Raw genomic sequence first — 16,170 nt, 5'->3', positions numbered from 1 at the left:
GGCTCTCTGTGCTGCAGGACAGAGGGGATTTGAATCCACTGGGGTTGTGTGTTAGGAGTGATTTCTGCAGCCAGAGAGCCTCAAACCCTCTGGGAGCAGGGCAGGGGAAGCTCTGGGCCTGGGAGCCCCACAGAGACCCTTTACTATAATTTATTTATTATTAGTTTGAAAGCCCTGTCCCCTGGGACTTTCACCCCAAGCTGTGCTTTAGCTGGACAGACAGAGCATTTATTACTGCTCTGTTTGCCTCTTAAAAGCCTTTTGCAATGAGAAAGAGAGAGAGGAGGCTTTGTGTGAGCCTGGGGAGCTCCTGGGAGACAGGGGAGTGTAAATAAACAGCTCTGAGTGCTGGGAGAGCTGCTGAGAGGAGCCACACAAACCACGGTGCTGGGGCTGCCACAGGGACCAGGACACTCAGGGCTGGGCAGGTACAAACCCTGCCCCATCCCAGAGGTTCAGGATGCCTGGGATTGTGGAGGGAATTGTTTGATGCTTGCTCAGGAAGCTGCTTGGTGATGCCTGTCCTGTGGGCTGAGCTGTGCAGTGAAAAATCCGTATTGGTTTGGTTTGGTTTTCTCCCAGGTGCAATCCCAGATTGGGTTTGGGTTGGTTTGGTTTGGTTTTCTCCCAGGTGCAATCCCAGATTGGTTTGGTTTGGTTTTTCCCAGGTGCAATCCCAGATTGGGTTTGGTTTGGTTTGGTTTGGTTTGGTTTGGTTTGGTTTGGTTTGGTTTGGTTTGGTTTTTCCCAGGTGCAATCCCAGATTGGTTTGGTTTGGTTTGGTTTCTCCCAGGTGCAATCCCAGATTGGTTTGGTTTGGTTTGGTTTTTCCCAGGTGCAATCCCAGATTGGATTGGTTTGGTTTGATTTGGTTTGGTTTTTCCCAGGTGCAATCCCAGATTGGTTTGGCTTGGTTTGATTTGGTTTTTCCCAGGTGCAATCCCAGATTGGTTTGGTGTGGTTTGGTTTTTCCCAGGTGCAATCCCAGATTGGTTTGGTTTGGTTTGGTTTTTCCCAGGTGCAATCCCAGATTGGGTTTGGTTTGGTTTGGTTTGATTTGGTTTGGTTTTTCCCAGGTGCAATCCCAGATTGGTTTGGCTTGGTTTGATTTGGTTTGGTTTCTCCCAGGTGCAATCCCAGATTGGTTTGGTTTGATTTGGTTTGGTTTTTCCCAGGTGCAATCCCAGATTGGGTTGGGTTGGGTTTGGTTTGGTTTGGTTTGGTTGGTTTGGTTTGGTTTGGTTTCTCCCAGTTGCAATCCCAGATTGGTTTGGTATTTCCCAGGTGCAAATAAAGTTGCTGGGAAAAAGCTTTAATTTTGCTGGGTGGCACATGGAGATCACTGGGAATGTTAGCAAATGGATTCAGCTGAGCAAATGAAGAGTTTTGATTATCCTGAAAGGAGGAACACTCAGAAGTGCCTTAGGAATGACCTGGATCCCTGAGCAGGGCCACCCCAGCTGTTTGCTGGCTCCTGCCTGTCCAGGTCAGAGCTTTGGTGCCATTTGTCTGTGTCTGTGGGGCTCTGGCATCAGCAGAGGGACAGAGGGGGCTGTGGCAGGGTTGTCCTTCAGCCCTCCTGTGCAGGAGGTGACAGCAGCACTGACTGTGACCCCAGGCAGCCCAGGGCCTCTCCTCTGCATTACAAACACACCCATGAGAGAGGGAGTTTGAGCCTTTGTGGGGTTTTTCTGCAGACCCTAGGGCTGGGATGATGAGGGGCCCCCAGACCCTCCCCGTGGGCAGGACAGGAGAGCTCTTGGAACATTCTGTAACATAAACACACTTCAGTTCCTCCCCAGCACTGCCTGTTGAGGGTGGGATGAAAATGAAGGTGGGATTAAAGGGTCCATCCCCACCCCAGCTCTGTATCCTGGGCTCTCTTGTCTTTCAGCAAGATGTGCAGAGGATGTAACCCCCCCAGTGCCAGCCTGTGATATTTGGGAGCAGCTCTGATGTTGGAGCTGTGCTGGAGCTCAGGGTTTGCTCCTGGGAGAGCCAGAGCTGCTCCCCTGGCTGTTTCCCCATCTGCAGGGAGAGCCTGGAGCAGCCATGGGATGTGTTTGGGAATGCCAGGGTGCAAATATCAACCTGGGCAGCTGGGACATCCCTGGGGGATGCTGTGGCACTGGCTGTGTGCCTGGCCAGGTTGGCTCCTGGCTGGAGAGCTGCCTGGGATGCAGGATTGCTCCTGCCCGCTGGAAAAGGGCCCCTTCCCTCTCTGTGCTCCCCTCCTTGAGCTTCTGGGTTTTGATGACTCTTGGGTTGGCTCTCTGTTCTCTGCCCTGAGATGTGTGGGATGGTGGTTCTGTGGCAGCCTGCGCTTTTAAGAATGAGTCTGGGCTCTTCACTTTTCGGTCTTGAGGTCGTTTATTAATTCTTATCTATAAAATTTTCTTTCTGCCCAGCCGAGATCTGCTCAGCAGGGCAGCCACAGGCACTCTGTGTTGTCCTTTTATACTACAAACTACCTATAACATATTTACACTGAATTCCCAATACCTATCACCTGTGTTAGACAGTGCACTTCTACTCTAAACCAATCCCAAAGTGCCAACAGCACTGCAGGAAATGGAGAACAAGAAGAAGAAAGAAGAAGGACTAGACACACCCTGATTCCTCCATCTTGTCCCCATAACCCTTATACCAAAAATCCTAAAATCTACATTTTCACCCTGTGAATACTTTATTACAACACCATTCAAACTTGTGTGGCTTTCACATCCCCATGCCAAGCTGGCAATTTTTTAGAAGGATCAAAATCAAATCCCCAGGTGTTCTGAGCAGCATGCCAGGGTCTCTGAGCCCCCCAATGGGGTCCTCAGCAACTCTGGACATCTGGAGGGATGCACTGAGTTCCCACAGATGACTGCATGAATCCCTTCCTCAAGGACCTGCAAAGCAGCTGTGCCAGATGTGGGGAGCAGGTTTTGTTCTGGCAGAGCAGCTGGAGCAGCCTCTCCCCTCCTGTGTCCCCACATTCCACCAGAGCTCACCCTGGGCTTGCTGGTGGGGAGGCAGCAGCTGTGGCTGCCCTGGGTGTTCCTGGCCCCTGAAGGATTCCAGGGGCTGCAGGGCACCTCTGGGAGCTTTGGGGATGCCAGGCAGACAGGAGAATTTAGGTGGTGGCCCAGACTTGCAGGGATCAGTTTGACCAGGCTGCACCTTCTGCTCACCTCCCACACCTCTGGCACTGCCAGCTGGGAAAGGGGATCCAGCTTCTCCTGGGCTCCAGCCAGATGTGCTGTGGGGGCAGCCAGATGTGCTGTGGGGGCAGCCAGATGTGCTGTGAGGGCAGCCAGATGTGCTGTGGGAGCAGCCAGACGTGCTGGGGCTGCTGAGGAGCTCCTGGTGCTGTCTCACAGCTGCTCCTGCTCCCTGCCCTGCCTGTGCACCCCCTGCCCTGTGATGGGGGCAGCAAAGGCCCTGCTGTGCTGCACAGACACTCAGCAATTACAGAATAAATCACATTTATAAATCAGCAATTACAGAATAAATCACATTTCTGTTCCTCAGCCCTCCCTGAGCCCTGGATCCCGAGGCTGGGGGCACAGGAGGGGATGGGGAGCTGAGGAGTGCTGAGCAGCCCAGCTGTGCCCCCAGATGTGCCTCTGCCCTGGGCTGTGTGTGCAGGGGCTCCAGCAGCACAGCAGCCATGGCCATGGTTCTGTGTAGGAGTGTTGGGGGTAGGATGGTGGGGATGGATGGAGAGCAGAGATCTCTGCAGCCAGGTCTGGAATTTGGGGTTCATTGCAAAGGGCCTGGGTGCAGGGCCCTGCTGGGAGCTGCCAAACACAGCTCAGAGCAGGAATGAGAGAAGAGAGGGGAGAGAGGGTGAGAGGGTGAGAGAGTAAAAGCATAAGAGAGTGAGGTTCTCGTTACAATACAATAAATCATCCTCTGTGTTGAATATTCTCATTCTCACTAACCAATCTAGTACAAGATACAAATCCTATAGCATTTCCATACAGCCTATAAGAATCATTACATCACCATACTGTGTTACATTTTAAACCCTAAAAACTCCTCTTTGGGCCCCTTCTGCCAAGCTGTAGGGTCTGCTCTGACCCTTGGGCCTGTCTGCAGGCAGAGGGTGTTGTTCCATCAAAAGGGGATCACCTTCAGCTGGCCACACCATTGTTTTCCAGTTGTTCAGTAACTGAGGGATCTCAAAGCTTGCTTTCATTTCAATCTCGCTTATAGTTTCCATATTCTCAAAATCTTTTGCCAGGCAATCATATTGATAAGGCTTTCCTGTTTCATCTCCCCCAACAGTTCTGGGTGCTTCCCAGGGCTGCAGAGGGACTCTCACAGCCCAAGGGGACCCAGCTCTGGGCCTTTCCCACCCCACTGGTTCCTGAGCTGCACATTGCCCTGCTCCCATCCTGGCTGGTGCCTCATTGCTGTGCTGTGGGGAGGAGGGAAGAGGAGGCTCCTGCCCCTCTCCAGCAGGAAAGCAGGAGCTTGGTGTGGGAGCTGGAGCAGAATCCCTGCCAGGCCCTCAGCAGGAGTTTGGTGTGGGAGCTGGAGCAGAATCCCTGCCAGGCCCTCAGCAGGAGTTTGGGGTTGGAGCAGGAGCAGAATCCCTGCCAGGCCCTCAGCAGGAGTTTGGGGTGGGAGCTGGAGCAGAATCCCTGCCAGGCCCTCAGCAGGAGTTTGGGGTGGGAGCTGGAGCAGTATCCCTGCCAGGCCCTCAGCAGGAGTTTGGGGTGGGAGCAGGAGCAGAATCCCTGCCAGGCCCTCCCCAGCTGTGAGCACCCCCAGGCCTGGGCAGTGCTGGCTGCTCTGGGCTCCTGCAGGGTGCCAGGGCCAGGCTGGCACTGCGGGCACAGGCAGAGCTCTGCTCTTTGTCTGGAGGCTTTGGAAGCTGCTGGGGTGGTTTTTGTCCCCAGCAGTGCCCAAAGGGGCCTGGATTTATGGCAGTGGTACAATAGGTGTCCGTGGCAGTGATGGATTGAGCTGTGCAGAGCATTCCTCCCTCCTTCCCTCCCTTGTTTGCTCTGTGTCCCTCCTGCTGCTTTTCCTTCAGTTTGAGGCAGTTTTGCTGGTGGAAGTTCAGCTGAATCAAACCAGTGCCCCTGGCAGCCTTTGGGAGAAAAATCAGCTTTTCCAGTGAGCAAAGAGCCTCTCCAAGCTGCTGCCTCTGTCCAGGGGCTGTGGGGATGGATCTATTTTTTAGAGATATTTTGGGGTACTGGAGGCACTGGGCAGGGTGTGGTGGGTGCTGTCCATCTGTCCATCCTGGTGCACACTGGCACAGGGCTGAGGGACACTAAAATCCCATCTGAGGCTCTTTTGCCTTTACAGCTGCTGTGAGAGTGGCTCCACCAGGGCTGAGGGACTGCTCTGCCCCTCTGCCCCTCCAGGGAGTTCTGGGGTTCAGAACTGCAGACCCCCTGTCTGGGGCTCCACAGCTACCCTGTGTTCAGGGCAGTGTAAAACAGCTCAGCCTCACCAGTGCCACCCTGCTCGTCCCTGTGGACAAGCCTGGGCAGATGTTCCTGGTCCTGGGCAGATGTTCCTGGGCTGTGCTGGGCTGGGAGATCTCTCCTCCAAGGCCCCCAGTTCTGGGTCTGAGCACTTTTGTCTGTCTCAGCATCAGATCCTGTGGCAGGTTGGGATGGCTGTGAGTGAGGAGGGCCAGGCTGGGGCTGCTGGGGCTTTGTCAGGGTGCTGGACATTAGGAAAGCATCCAATTCCCCCTTGTGGAGCCTCCTCTGAGCCTCAAAACATCAGCAGGGCTGGGCTGGAGCTGGCTCTGAGCCAGAGTCCTGCAGGAGTGTCCAGCTCTGGGGCCACCCACAGCAGGACCTGGAGCTGCTGGATGAGTCCAGAGGAGGCCACGGAGCTGCTCCAGGGCTGGAGCCAGGCTGGCAGAGCTGGGGGTGCTCACCTGGAGAGGAGAAGCTCCAGGCAGAGCTCAGAGCCCCTTGCAGGGCCTGAAGGGGCTCCAGGAGAGCTGGAGAGGGACTGGGGACAGGGGATGGAGGGACAGGACCCAGGGAATGGCTCCCACTGCCAGAGGGCAGGGCTGGATGGGATATTGGGAATTGGGAATTGTTCCCTGTGAGGGTGGGCAGGCCCTGGCACAGGATGCCCAGAGCAGCTGTGGCTGCCCCTGGATCCCTGGCAGTGCCCAAGGCCAGGCTGGGCAGGGCTGGGAGCACCTGGGATAGCTGAAGCAGACATGGAACTGGATGGTCTTTAAGTTCTCTTCCAACCCAGACCATTCTGTGATTCTCAGCCTGTCCTGAACACCCAGTTCAGGGCAGCATCTCCAGTGTCCTGGACAGCAGCTTACACATTAATAAAGATCTGACAGGGCTGGTCATCTGTTCTAAATAAAATGAAACTGCTGAGCAGAGCCTTGGGATGCACTTGGAGTGTGGGATGGGAAGGGCCATGGGCCAAGGCTGCAGCTGGGGCTCCTGCTGGGGTGAGTCCCTCTGAAGGTGGCTCTGTCCCCTCTGTGCCACTGCATCGAGTGCATTGCCATCGCTCCTCTCCTCTGTGCTCACAGGGAAGGCTGGGCCAAGGTGGGCACAAACCCCCGGGGCAGAGAAAGCTGAGGCTGCAGCAGAGCCTGTGAGCTCCCTGCTGTCCCTGCCCCCTTCCCTGCTCTCATCTCCTCTCTCCCGGCAGGTCCAGGGCAGAGCCCCGCGGTGCTGGAGCCTCTCCCATCATCCAGGGGGCCACAGCGGGCCGGGCAGCCGGGAGCCCCGGGGAGCAGGAGGAGGATCAGCCGTGCCCGAGTGAGAGGGAAAGGTGAGTGAGGGGTGTCAGGGTGTTGTGGGAGATGAGACAGGAAAGCCTTATAAATATGATTGTCTGGCAAGAGATTCTGAGAATATGGAAACTAAGTGGGATTGAAATGAAAGCAAGCTTTGAGATACCTCAGTTACTGAACAACTGGAAAACAATGGTGTGGCCAGCTGAAGGTGATCCCCTTTTGATGGAACAACACCCTCTGCTTGCAGACAGGCCCAAGGCTCAGAGCAGACCCTACAGCTTGGCAGAAGGGGCCCAAAGAGGAGTTTTTAGGGTTTAAAATGTAACACAGTATGGTGATGTAATGATTCTTATAGACTGTATGTAAATGCTGTAGGATTTGTATCTTGTACTAGATTGGTTAGTGAGAATCAGAATATTCAACACAGAAGAAGATTTATGGTATTGTAACAAGAACCTCGCTCTCTCTCATCCTCTTTACTGCACTCTTGCCTTCTTTCTCTTCATCACTCTGCCTGCCTCTCTCAGGCCTGCTCCCAGCAGGGCCCTGCCCCCAGGCCCTTTGCAATAGGCCGCAGTTCCAAACCCAGACTTCAGAAATCTCTCATCTCTGTCCATCCCAACCATCCTACCCCCTTCACTCCTGCAGGGGGGCTCTGGGCTCATCCCTGGCCAGGGCTCTGTGGAGGGGTCACCGTGGGCAGGATTGGGGTGTGTGTGTGCTCAGCAGCCTGGGCTGCATGGAGATCTCGTTCTTTTCCATCCCAGAGAGATCTGGGATCCCCAGCTCTTAGGGAGGGTTTTTTCTCCCAGGAACCATCTCCACCATTCCTCCACACCCTCTGGAGCTGGAGCTGAGCCCTGGTACCCCCACTGAGCTGTGCTGCAGCACCCAGAGCTGATGGGTGCACCCAGCTCCCGGGTGATGGGATGGGCTGCTCTGGGCTCTTGCAGGGTGACCCCATAAACCTGGGGTGCTGTGAGGCTCTTCCCCTGCCACATGAGAGCCAAGCATGTCACCCATGCCCTGCCATCCCCTGCTTCAGCTCATTGTCCCAGAGCAGTTCTGCTGCAGCAATGTCCCCAGGGCGCTGTGCTGGCTCCCGCCCCGTGCTGAGCAGCTGAGATGTGCCAGCACCGGCAGGCCGAGGGGCTGCTGACACCAGCGAGGGTCTTCTCTTTGCCCTGCAGCTCATTCCTGGGGCACCATTGGCAGGGTGGCTCCGGGGTCCACGGGGGTGGGCAGGGCACTGTCCCCACTATGGCGCTGTCCCCATCGTGGCACTGTCCCTGTCCTGGCACTGTCCCACCCTGGCACTGTCCCCGCACTGCCACAGGTAGGGAAGGGCACTGTCCCCACTTTGGCACTGCCCCCATCGTGGCACTGTCCCCACCCCGGCACTGTCCCCATCCAGGCACTGTCCCCTCCCTGGTACTCTCCCCATCCAGGCACTGTCCCCATGCTGCCACAGGTGGGGAAGGGCACTGTCTCCACCCCAGCACTCTCCCCATCCAGGCACTGTCCCGAACCTGGCACTGGCACTTTCCCCGCCCTGGCACTGTCCCGATCCAGGCACTGTCCCCTTCCTGGCATTGTCCCAGCCCTGGCACTGTCCCCATCCAGGCACTAGCCCCGCACTGCCACAGGTGGGGAAGGACACTGTCCCGATCCAGGCACTGTCCCCGCCTTGGCACTGGCACTGTCCCCATCCAGGCACTATCCTACCCTGGCACTGTCCTGATCCCGGCACTGTCCCAATCCAGGCACTGTCCCCGCCTTGGCACTGGCACTGTCCCCACCGTAGCAATATCCCCATCCAGGACTGTCCCCATCCAGGCATTATCCTACCCTGCCACTGTCCCCGCCCTGGCACTGGCACTGTCCCCATCCAGGCACTATCCTACCCTGGCACTGTCCTGATCCCGGCACTGTCCCGATCCAGGCACTGTTCCCGCCTTGGCACTGGCACTGTCCCCACCATATCAATATCCCCATCCAGGACTGTCCCCATCCAGGCACTATCCTGTCCTGGCACTGTCCCGATCCCGGCACTGTCCCTGCCCTGTCCCTGGCACTGTCCCGCCCTGGCACTGGCACTGTCCCCATCCAGGCAAGATCCTATCCTGGCACTGTCCCGCCCTGCCCCTGGCACTGTCCCGATCCAGGCACTATCCTACCCTGGCACTGTCCCGCCCTGTCCCTGGCACTGTCCCGCCCTGGCACGTGTCCCAGGTGCGCTCCCGTTCCACCCCGGGGCCGATGGGAGCCGCTCCGTTCAAACCGCGGCGGTTGTTCCGCGTCCCGTGGCAAGGCCGGCTCCAACCACCGCGGCTCCGATTAGCGCTGCCGTGCCGTGCCGTGCCGTGCCGTGCCGTGCCATGGATGCCAGCGGGGTCTCGCTCTGCTCCCGCCGGGCCGCTCCCGTCCCGGGCTCGTCCTTCTGCCTCAGCACGTTCGGTAAGCGCGGAGCCCCAAGCCGGGGGTGCCAGCCCGGCCGGGGAGCGGCTCGGGAGCTGCTTGGGACGGTGTTCACAGGGGTTCTTGGATGAGGGAAGAGACGAGAATGTTGGTTCCATGTTTCAGAACGCTTGGTTTATTATTTTATGATATATATTACATTAAAACTATACTAAAAGAGTAGAAAAAAAGGTTTCATCAGAAGGTTAGGCTAAGTATAGAAAGGAAGGAACGATAACTAAGGTTTGTGTCTCAGACTCTCTGTCCGAGCCAGCTGACTGTGATTGGCCATTAATTAGAAACAACCCCATGAGACCAATCCCAGATGCACCTGTTGCATTCCACAGCAGCAGATAATCATTGTTTACATTTTGTTCCTGAGGCCTTTCAGCTTCTCAGGAGGAAAAATCCTCAGGAAAGGATCTTTCCTGAAAAGATGTCTGCGACAGCTGCTCCTCGCAGGAGCCGGGGCCGGGCAGCAGCTCCTGCCCCGCTGAGCGGCGGCAGTGCCGGAGCTGGAGCGCTCCCGGTGTCCCAAACCCAGCCCGATCTGCCTGCATGGACACGGGCTGGGGCAGGGCTGCCTGGAGCTGTGCCCCGTCCGGACAGAGCCCCGCTTTCCTTTCCTCTCCTCGGGGTCTCTCTGTGGCTGCCTCAGGTGTGCAGGGTGGGTTTGGTGGCCCCGGGCAGCGCTGGCTCTGCGGGCGGAGCTGGCCCGACCCTCGTTCAGCTGCGGGCCCCAGGGGAATCTGGATGTCTTGTGGATGTCCTGGAATTTGTGGATGTCTTGTGGATGTCCTGGCCGCTGTGTTGTCACAGACATCTTTTATGAAAAAACCTTTCCTTAGGATTTTTCCTCCTGAGAAGCTGAAAGGCCTCAGGAACAAAATGTGAACATTGATTATCTGCTGCTGTGGAATGCAACAGGTGCATCTGGGATTGGTCTCATGGGGTTGTTTCTAATTAATGGCCAATCACAGTCAGCTGGCTCAGACTCTCTGTCCGAATCACAAACCTTTGTGATCATTCTTTCTTTTTCTGTTTTTAGCTAGCCTTCTGATGAAATCCTTTCTTCTATTCTTTTAGTGTAATTTTACTATAATATATATAATAAAATAATAAATCAAGCCTTCTGAAACATGGAGTCAGATCCTCATCTCTTCCCTCATGCTCAGACCCCTGTGAACACGGTCACACTGTGTCAGGACTGTCCTGGCAGCAGTGTCACACACAGGCAGCTGGGTGCCCCTTCTGGGTGCTGCTTTCAAAGCTCCTCTTGCTCTCGTGAGCAGAGCAGGTGAGCATGCACTGAGCTCCTCCCTAGGGATGTTGTCCCTTCCCAGGGATGCTGCACCTTCCCCTTTTGTCCTTCTGAGTACCAAAGTGCCTGGAAGCTGAAATCCTCCTGTCTCTGTCTGTAGGATAAAGGGCAAATGATGTGTGTTCTGTGGTGCCTCCTGGCTCTGGTACCAAATGCAGGCCAAACATCATCTCTGCAGCCACAGTTCCCCTCATGGGCTGAGCATCACTGCTGAGATGTGGAGCTCTGTTCTGGGCTGCAGAGCCTGGCAGGGCAGGGCCAGCACTGCCCTCTCACTGAGGGTGACCAGGAGAGAGTCTCCCAAAGGGCTGTGCCAGGGCAGAGACTGCAGTTGGTTATTTTGGGGTGCCTTGTGCCCATGGGGACCTCCCACCCAGGCAGATCTGGCACTGTGTCCTCTGGCAGGATCCCCTCTGGCATTTGATAGATGCTCTTGGCTGTCCCAGCCAGGCCCAACGCTGTGTTTTTCCTACAGTAAACCAGAAAAGCATTTATGAAGAACCCCAAATTTTCCATTTGTCAGAGACCATCAGTAAGGAACAGGTTTCCCTGCTTTTCTGCTCCCATAGAAGGTTGCCCTGTCCCCTCCCTTAGCCTGGCAAACTTCTCTCATGGGTGGGAACCTGTTTGATTACCATCTTGTGCTTGTTCATGCCCATTTTCATGCCCTGTTCTCCTTGTGCCAGCTTTGTTCCTTGGCAGGCATTGCCTCTCCTGGCCCTGTGGGTGCAGGTGGATGGGGCTGGGAGCTCTCTGTGCTCTGCAAGCCTGGCTGAGCTCTGTGATGGGATGCTCACCCTGGACCTGCATGTGGCTTCTCCCTCTGCCCTTCTTCTGCACTTATTTTAATTTGCATTAACCTTTATTTCACAGAGAGGGCCTGGGCAAGCTGTGTCAGGGACTCTCTGCTGGGGCTTGTTTCCCTCAGTTCTTGTTGGGGATGTATCAGGAGATAAACCAGGGGGAAAGGTTTTCCTGACCCTCTGCATCAGATTGAGGTGGGAATGCAGCCCATGGACCTGCCTTGGCAGGGTTTGTGCTCCTGCCCACCCAGGTGTGGCACCAGGTCCCTGCTCTGCTCCTCTGGCAGAGTGCCCAGCTCTGTCTGAGCACAGGCCCTGGCACAGCACATCCCTGACACCAGCTTTGGCTGGATCATTGCTCCCAGAGCAGCTTCCCTCTCTGATCCTGAGTGCCTGGGGCCAGGCAGGGGCTGGGGTGTGCTGGGGGCTCTGATTTGTCCCTTCATGTGCTTGGGAGGCACTCAGGAGCAAATGGATTAAGAGAGAAACATCCTCTGTTCCTCACAGAGGGGAGAGCACCTAAAATCCCAAACCCTACCATGGCCAATTTGTGTTTCTCCCCAAAAAGGCAGAGCTGCCCCTCTTCTCCCTGCTCTCCTGTCCTTGTGCCAGGGACTCTGTCCCCACAGCAGTGACACACACAGGGGGCAGGGTGACCCCATCCCTCTCTGTGCCAACCCTTGGCCCCTGAGCTCCCCAGGAGCAGCCCCAGCCACCCCAGGACAGGACAGGACAGGACAGTCCCCAAACTGGCACCCCCCAGATTAACCAGCACAAAAACTTCCCTTCTCCTTCCCCTCTCCCTTCATTCCCCTGACTCCTCCTCACTGGGCTGCACTGGGGCAGTTTCCTTTGTGCTGTGACATCTGTGGTGTGCTGACAGCAGAGCAGCAGGGCTGTGGGGCTGGGGCAGGGCTTTGGTGTGAAGTCCCTCCTGTCCCTGGACAAGGAACCTCCGTGTCCCAGTGCAGGCTGTGGGGCTGGGGCAGGGCTCCCTGGGCTCTCGGGGCTCTCTGGGTGGATGAAAAGGCTTTTCCCATGGTGGGAGAGGGTTCCTAGGGAGGTCCCTGCTCCCATTCCCAGTGTGGATGGGTATTGGAATAAGGCTCCCAATATTCCCAGTTAGATTGTGCCTGGGCCAGTCTGACCCTCGCTGCTGGGCCAAAGGCAGCAACTGCGGTGTGTCACCCCAGAGACACCTTGGCTTGCTGGAGATTGCAGCTGGGCACTGAACAAGTCCAGGCTTGTTAGGAACCCCGTTTACCTCAGGAGGAATGGCTTCAGGTGATGGTGAAGAGAAAAAGGAGAGGATTCTGCTGGAGGGTTTAATGTCCAGAGGTTTATTCCATGGTCACAGAGGTCTGAACGTGAGGACCTGCTCCAACAGAACCTCGGCCGCATGGTCTGATCACCTTTTTAAGCTCAGGGACAGGGGGAGGGGAGGTACAGGTGAGCCACCAACCAGGTGAGAGGGGCAGGGTCTCAGGGGAAGATGACACCCAGAAAGGCCAATGACCCCTGGGCATAGGGGCATCCTTTGAACTTGACCAAGCACACGAGGCCTTGCTGGAATGTTCAGCCTGATTGACAGGACTCACTCAGCATGGGGGCAAGGGGGAAGGGAGAGAGGCACAGGCACACCTGGGGGAATGACCTGGAAGGCCAAAATGGGGCATTACAGCACACCACAACAGATGGGCAGTGTGAGGCTGGGGCTGGTGTGGGTGCCGGGGTGGTGGGGAGGCTGTCACAGGAGGGATCCTGGCACAGGGGCACAGAGTGGCAGCGATTGGGGCTGCACAGAGCTGTCCCCAGAGGGTTCCCACAGCCCCAGAGGTCTGCAGGAGGCAGAGGGGTTCCACTCCTCCCTTTGCTCCCTCACCTTTCCCTTGTGCAAATGCACACACACACCATTTCCACGTGTCCATGCACACGTGCACTGCTCAGAGCTTGGACCTTTTTTTTTTATTTTGAGTGAAAAATGTGTTCTCTGAATTGTTTCAGGTTAAACAATCCCATCAGATATCCCCTCCCAAGCAAGCCCAAGCCCTTGGGTGTGTCTTTGACAAAATGAAATGTTGGGTTTTAACTTGCAAGGTGTTTATGTGTCTGTACGTTATGTTTACTCGCCTGCAAATGATGTTTACTCACTTGTTTGCTGTGTTTTGTAAACTGGGGAAGAGACAAAAATAGGATCTTTGCTTTGGACTAAGGGAAACATTGTGGCAATGATGTTTTCAGTCCTTGGATTCTCCAGGGGTGTTGGGAAATGTTTAATTTTGGGTCGATCTAGAACAGTTACATGACTAGAGACCTTTCAGTGCCATTAAAATCTGCACATCCTGTTGGAGGCTGGCAGGCCCAGCTCCCGGGGAGCCTTCAGGGAGGACACCCAGAGGGGAAGCAGCTTATCCTGCACCCCGTAACCATCACACCCCATAGCCATCACACCCTGTAACCATCACACCCCATAACCATCACACCCCATAACCATCACACCCCATAGCCATCACACCCCATAGCCATCACACCCCATAGCCATCACACCCCATAACCATCACACCCCATAACCATCACACCCCATAGCTATCACACCCCATAACCATCACACCCCATAACCATCACACCCAGAGGGGAGGAGCTCACCCTGCACCCCATAACCATCACACCCCATAACCATCACACCCTGTAACCATCACACCCCAACCCTGAAGTCACCCTGGGCTGAGCCCTCTGTCAGTCTGGGCCTTTGGGGGGATTTCTGGGCCGATGCAGAGCTGCCAGTGCATGGAAAAGCGAGGGGATGGGTGTGAGCAGGCTGGCAGAGCAGTGCCCTGGGTGCTGTGCCCTCGCCCAGCAGGGCACACTCTGCTCTCCTGCCCAGGGCTGGCAGTGCTGATCTCCAGCCTGAGCCTCTGTGAGCTGGGGGAGGGCAGGATGTGCCTGGCCCTGTGTGAGCCCTGCAGCTGAGGGGTGGCTGGGTCCCTCAGCGTGCCCCTCAGCCTGTCCCCTGTGTCCCCTGTGTCCCCTGTGTCCCCTGTGTCCCCAGGCCAGCTGAAGCTGCCCATCCCTCAGCCTGTCCCCTGTGTCCCCTGTGTCCCCTGTGTCCCCTGTGTCCCCAGGTCAGCTGAAGCTGTCCATCCCTCAGTCTGTCCCCTGTGTCCCCTGTGTCCCTTGTGTCCCCTGTGTCCCCTGTGTCCCCTGTGTCCCCTGTGTCCCCTGTGTCCCCAGGCCAGCTGAAGCTGTCCATGCCTCAGCCTGTCCCCTGTGTCCCCTGTGTCCCCAGGCCAGCTGAAGCTGTCCATGCCTCAGCCTGTCCCCTGTGTCCCCTGTGTCCCCAGGCCAGCTGAAGCTGTCCATCGAGGCGCGGGGCCGGGCGCTGGCGCTGCACGGTGAGTGTGCCCTGGGCATCCCTGGGCTGGGGTGGGACAGCACTGCACGCTCCTCCTTCTTGGTCCTGGTGGGAACAGCCCTGTGGTGCAGTGGCACAACTGGGAGATCTCTGATTAAGAGACCAAACTGAAATTTCTTTCGTGTGTTTCCACCTATGTGTATAAATTACTTTTATTCCACATGAAGAGAAAAAAGGCAAATACAAAGGAAAGGAAAGTCTGGAATGCTTTGTCTCTGCCAGAACTCTTTTGCCATATTTGCCAGGATTTCCAAACTCTTCTGTTGCCTCCAAATGCTGCATTTTTAACACCAGCAGTGTTTCTTCAATAAAGGTGTTTTGATGGTGATTGTCAGAGAGGCCAATGGGAGTGTCAGAATTATCTCTTTTTTTTTTTTTTGGGAAACCTGTCTGGGGGTCTGGCACAGGCTTTACCCCAAATCCCTCCATCTGGAGGAGCCCCAATGTGAGCTGGGTGTGAGTGGTGGGGTCTTGTCCTGGCACATCCCAACACTTTCCAACACATCCCTGGCACATCCTTGGCACACCCCTGGCACATCCCTGGTACATCCCTGGCACATCCCGACACATCCCTGGTACATCCCTGACACAGCCCTAACACATCCCTGGCACATCCCGGGCATGCCCCTGGCACATCCTGGGCACAGGCCTGGCACATCCCATACACATCCTTGGCACGCCCCTGGCACATCCCAACACATCCCTGCCATATCCCGACACACCCCTGGCACACCCCTGGCACATCCCTGGTACATCCCTTGCACATCTCTTGCATATCCTGGCACAACCCTGGTACATCCCTGACACAGCCCTAACACATCCCTGGCATGCCCCTGGCACATCCCTGGCAACATCCCTGGTACATCCCTGACACATCCCATACACATCCTTGGCACGCCCCTGGCACATCCCATACACATCCCTGCCATATCCCAACACATCCCTGGCACACCCCTGGCACATCCCTTGCACATCCTGGCACATCCTAGCCCATCCCTGGCACATCCCATGCACATCCCTGGCATGCCCCTGGCACATCCTGGCACATCCCTGGCACACGCCTTGCCCCAGGGTCCCAGCAGTGGGGCTGAGGCAGCGGGGCCAAGCAGCGTGGGGCAGTGCCAAGGCAGTGGCAGTGCAGTGCCAAGGCAGTGTCAGCGCCAGGGCAGTGTCACAGCCGTGCCAGGGCAGTGCCAGGGCAGTGCCAGGAAGGGCCATTGGTGTTTAACTGGGGGATGTGTTTGGCTCCAGGGGAGGTCGGGCACGGGGAATTGCAGTTTGTGCCACCCGGATGCTGAACTGCTCTGCCCCAGCTCAGCCCGGGTGCATTTATAGCACGGGTGGGTTAGAGGGAAACCATCAACCCCTGCCCCTGTGTGAGGGACCAGCCTGGGCAGCAGAGGGCTGTGGGGCAGGAGATGCCTCCCCTGCTGCTCTGGGATGTGAA

The 16,170-nt window shown here is 56.4% G+C and overlaps 1 protein-coding gene across 1 annotated transcript in view; it reads left to right on the top strand.

The window, feature by feature from the left end:
* The window catches only part of RGS3 (regulator of G protein signaling 3), a 92,195-nt gene that overhangs the window by 869 nt on the left and 75,156 nt on the right, over nucleotides 1-16,170 (top strand). Inside the window, exons 2-3 of the mRNA XM_063174416.1 lie at nucleotides 6,643-6,765; nucleotides 14,653-14,703. Of these exons, the coding sequence (XP_063030486.1) occupies nucleotides 6,643-6,765; nucleotides 14,653-14,703 (174 nt within the window). The remainder of the gene's footprint in view (nucleotides 1-6,642; nucleotides 6,766-14,652; nucleotides 14,704-16,170) is intronic.

This window comes from Melospiza melodia, chromosome 22 (genome assembly GCF_035770615.1).
Source record: "Melospiza melodia melodia isolate bMelMel2 chromosome 22, bMelMel2.pri, whole genome shotgun sequence".
NCBI lineage: Eukaryota > Metazoa > Chordata > Aves > Passeriformes > Passerellidae > Melospiza > Melospiza melodia.
The sequence above is the reverse complement of the archived record's forward strand: the minus strand, read 5'-3'. Positions and strand labels throughout refer to the sequence as shown.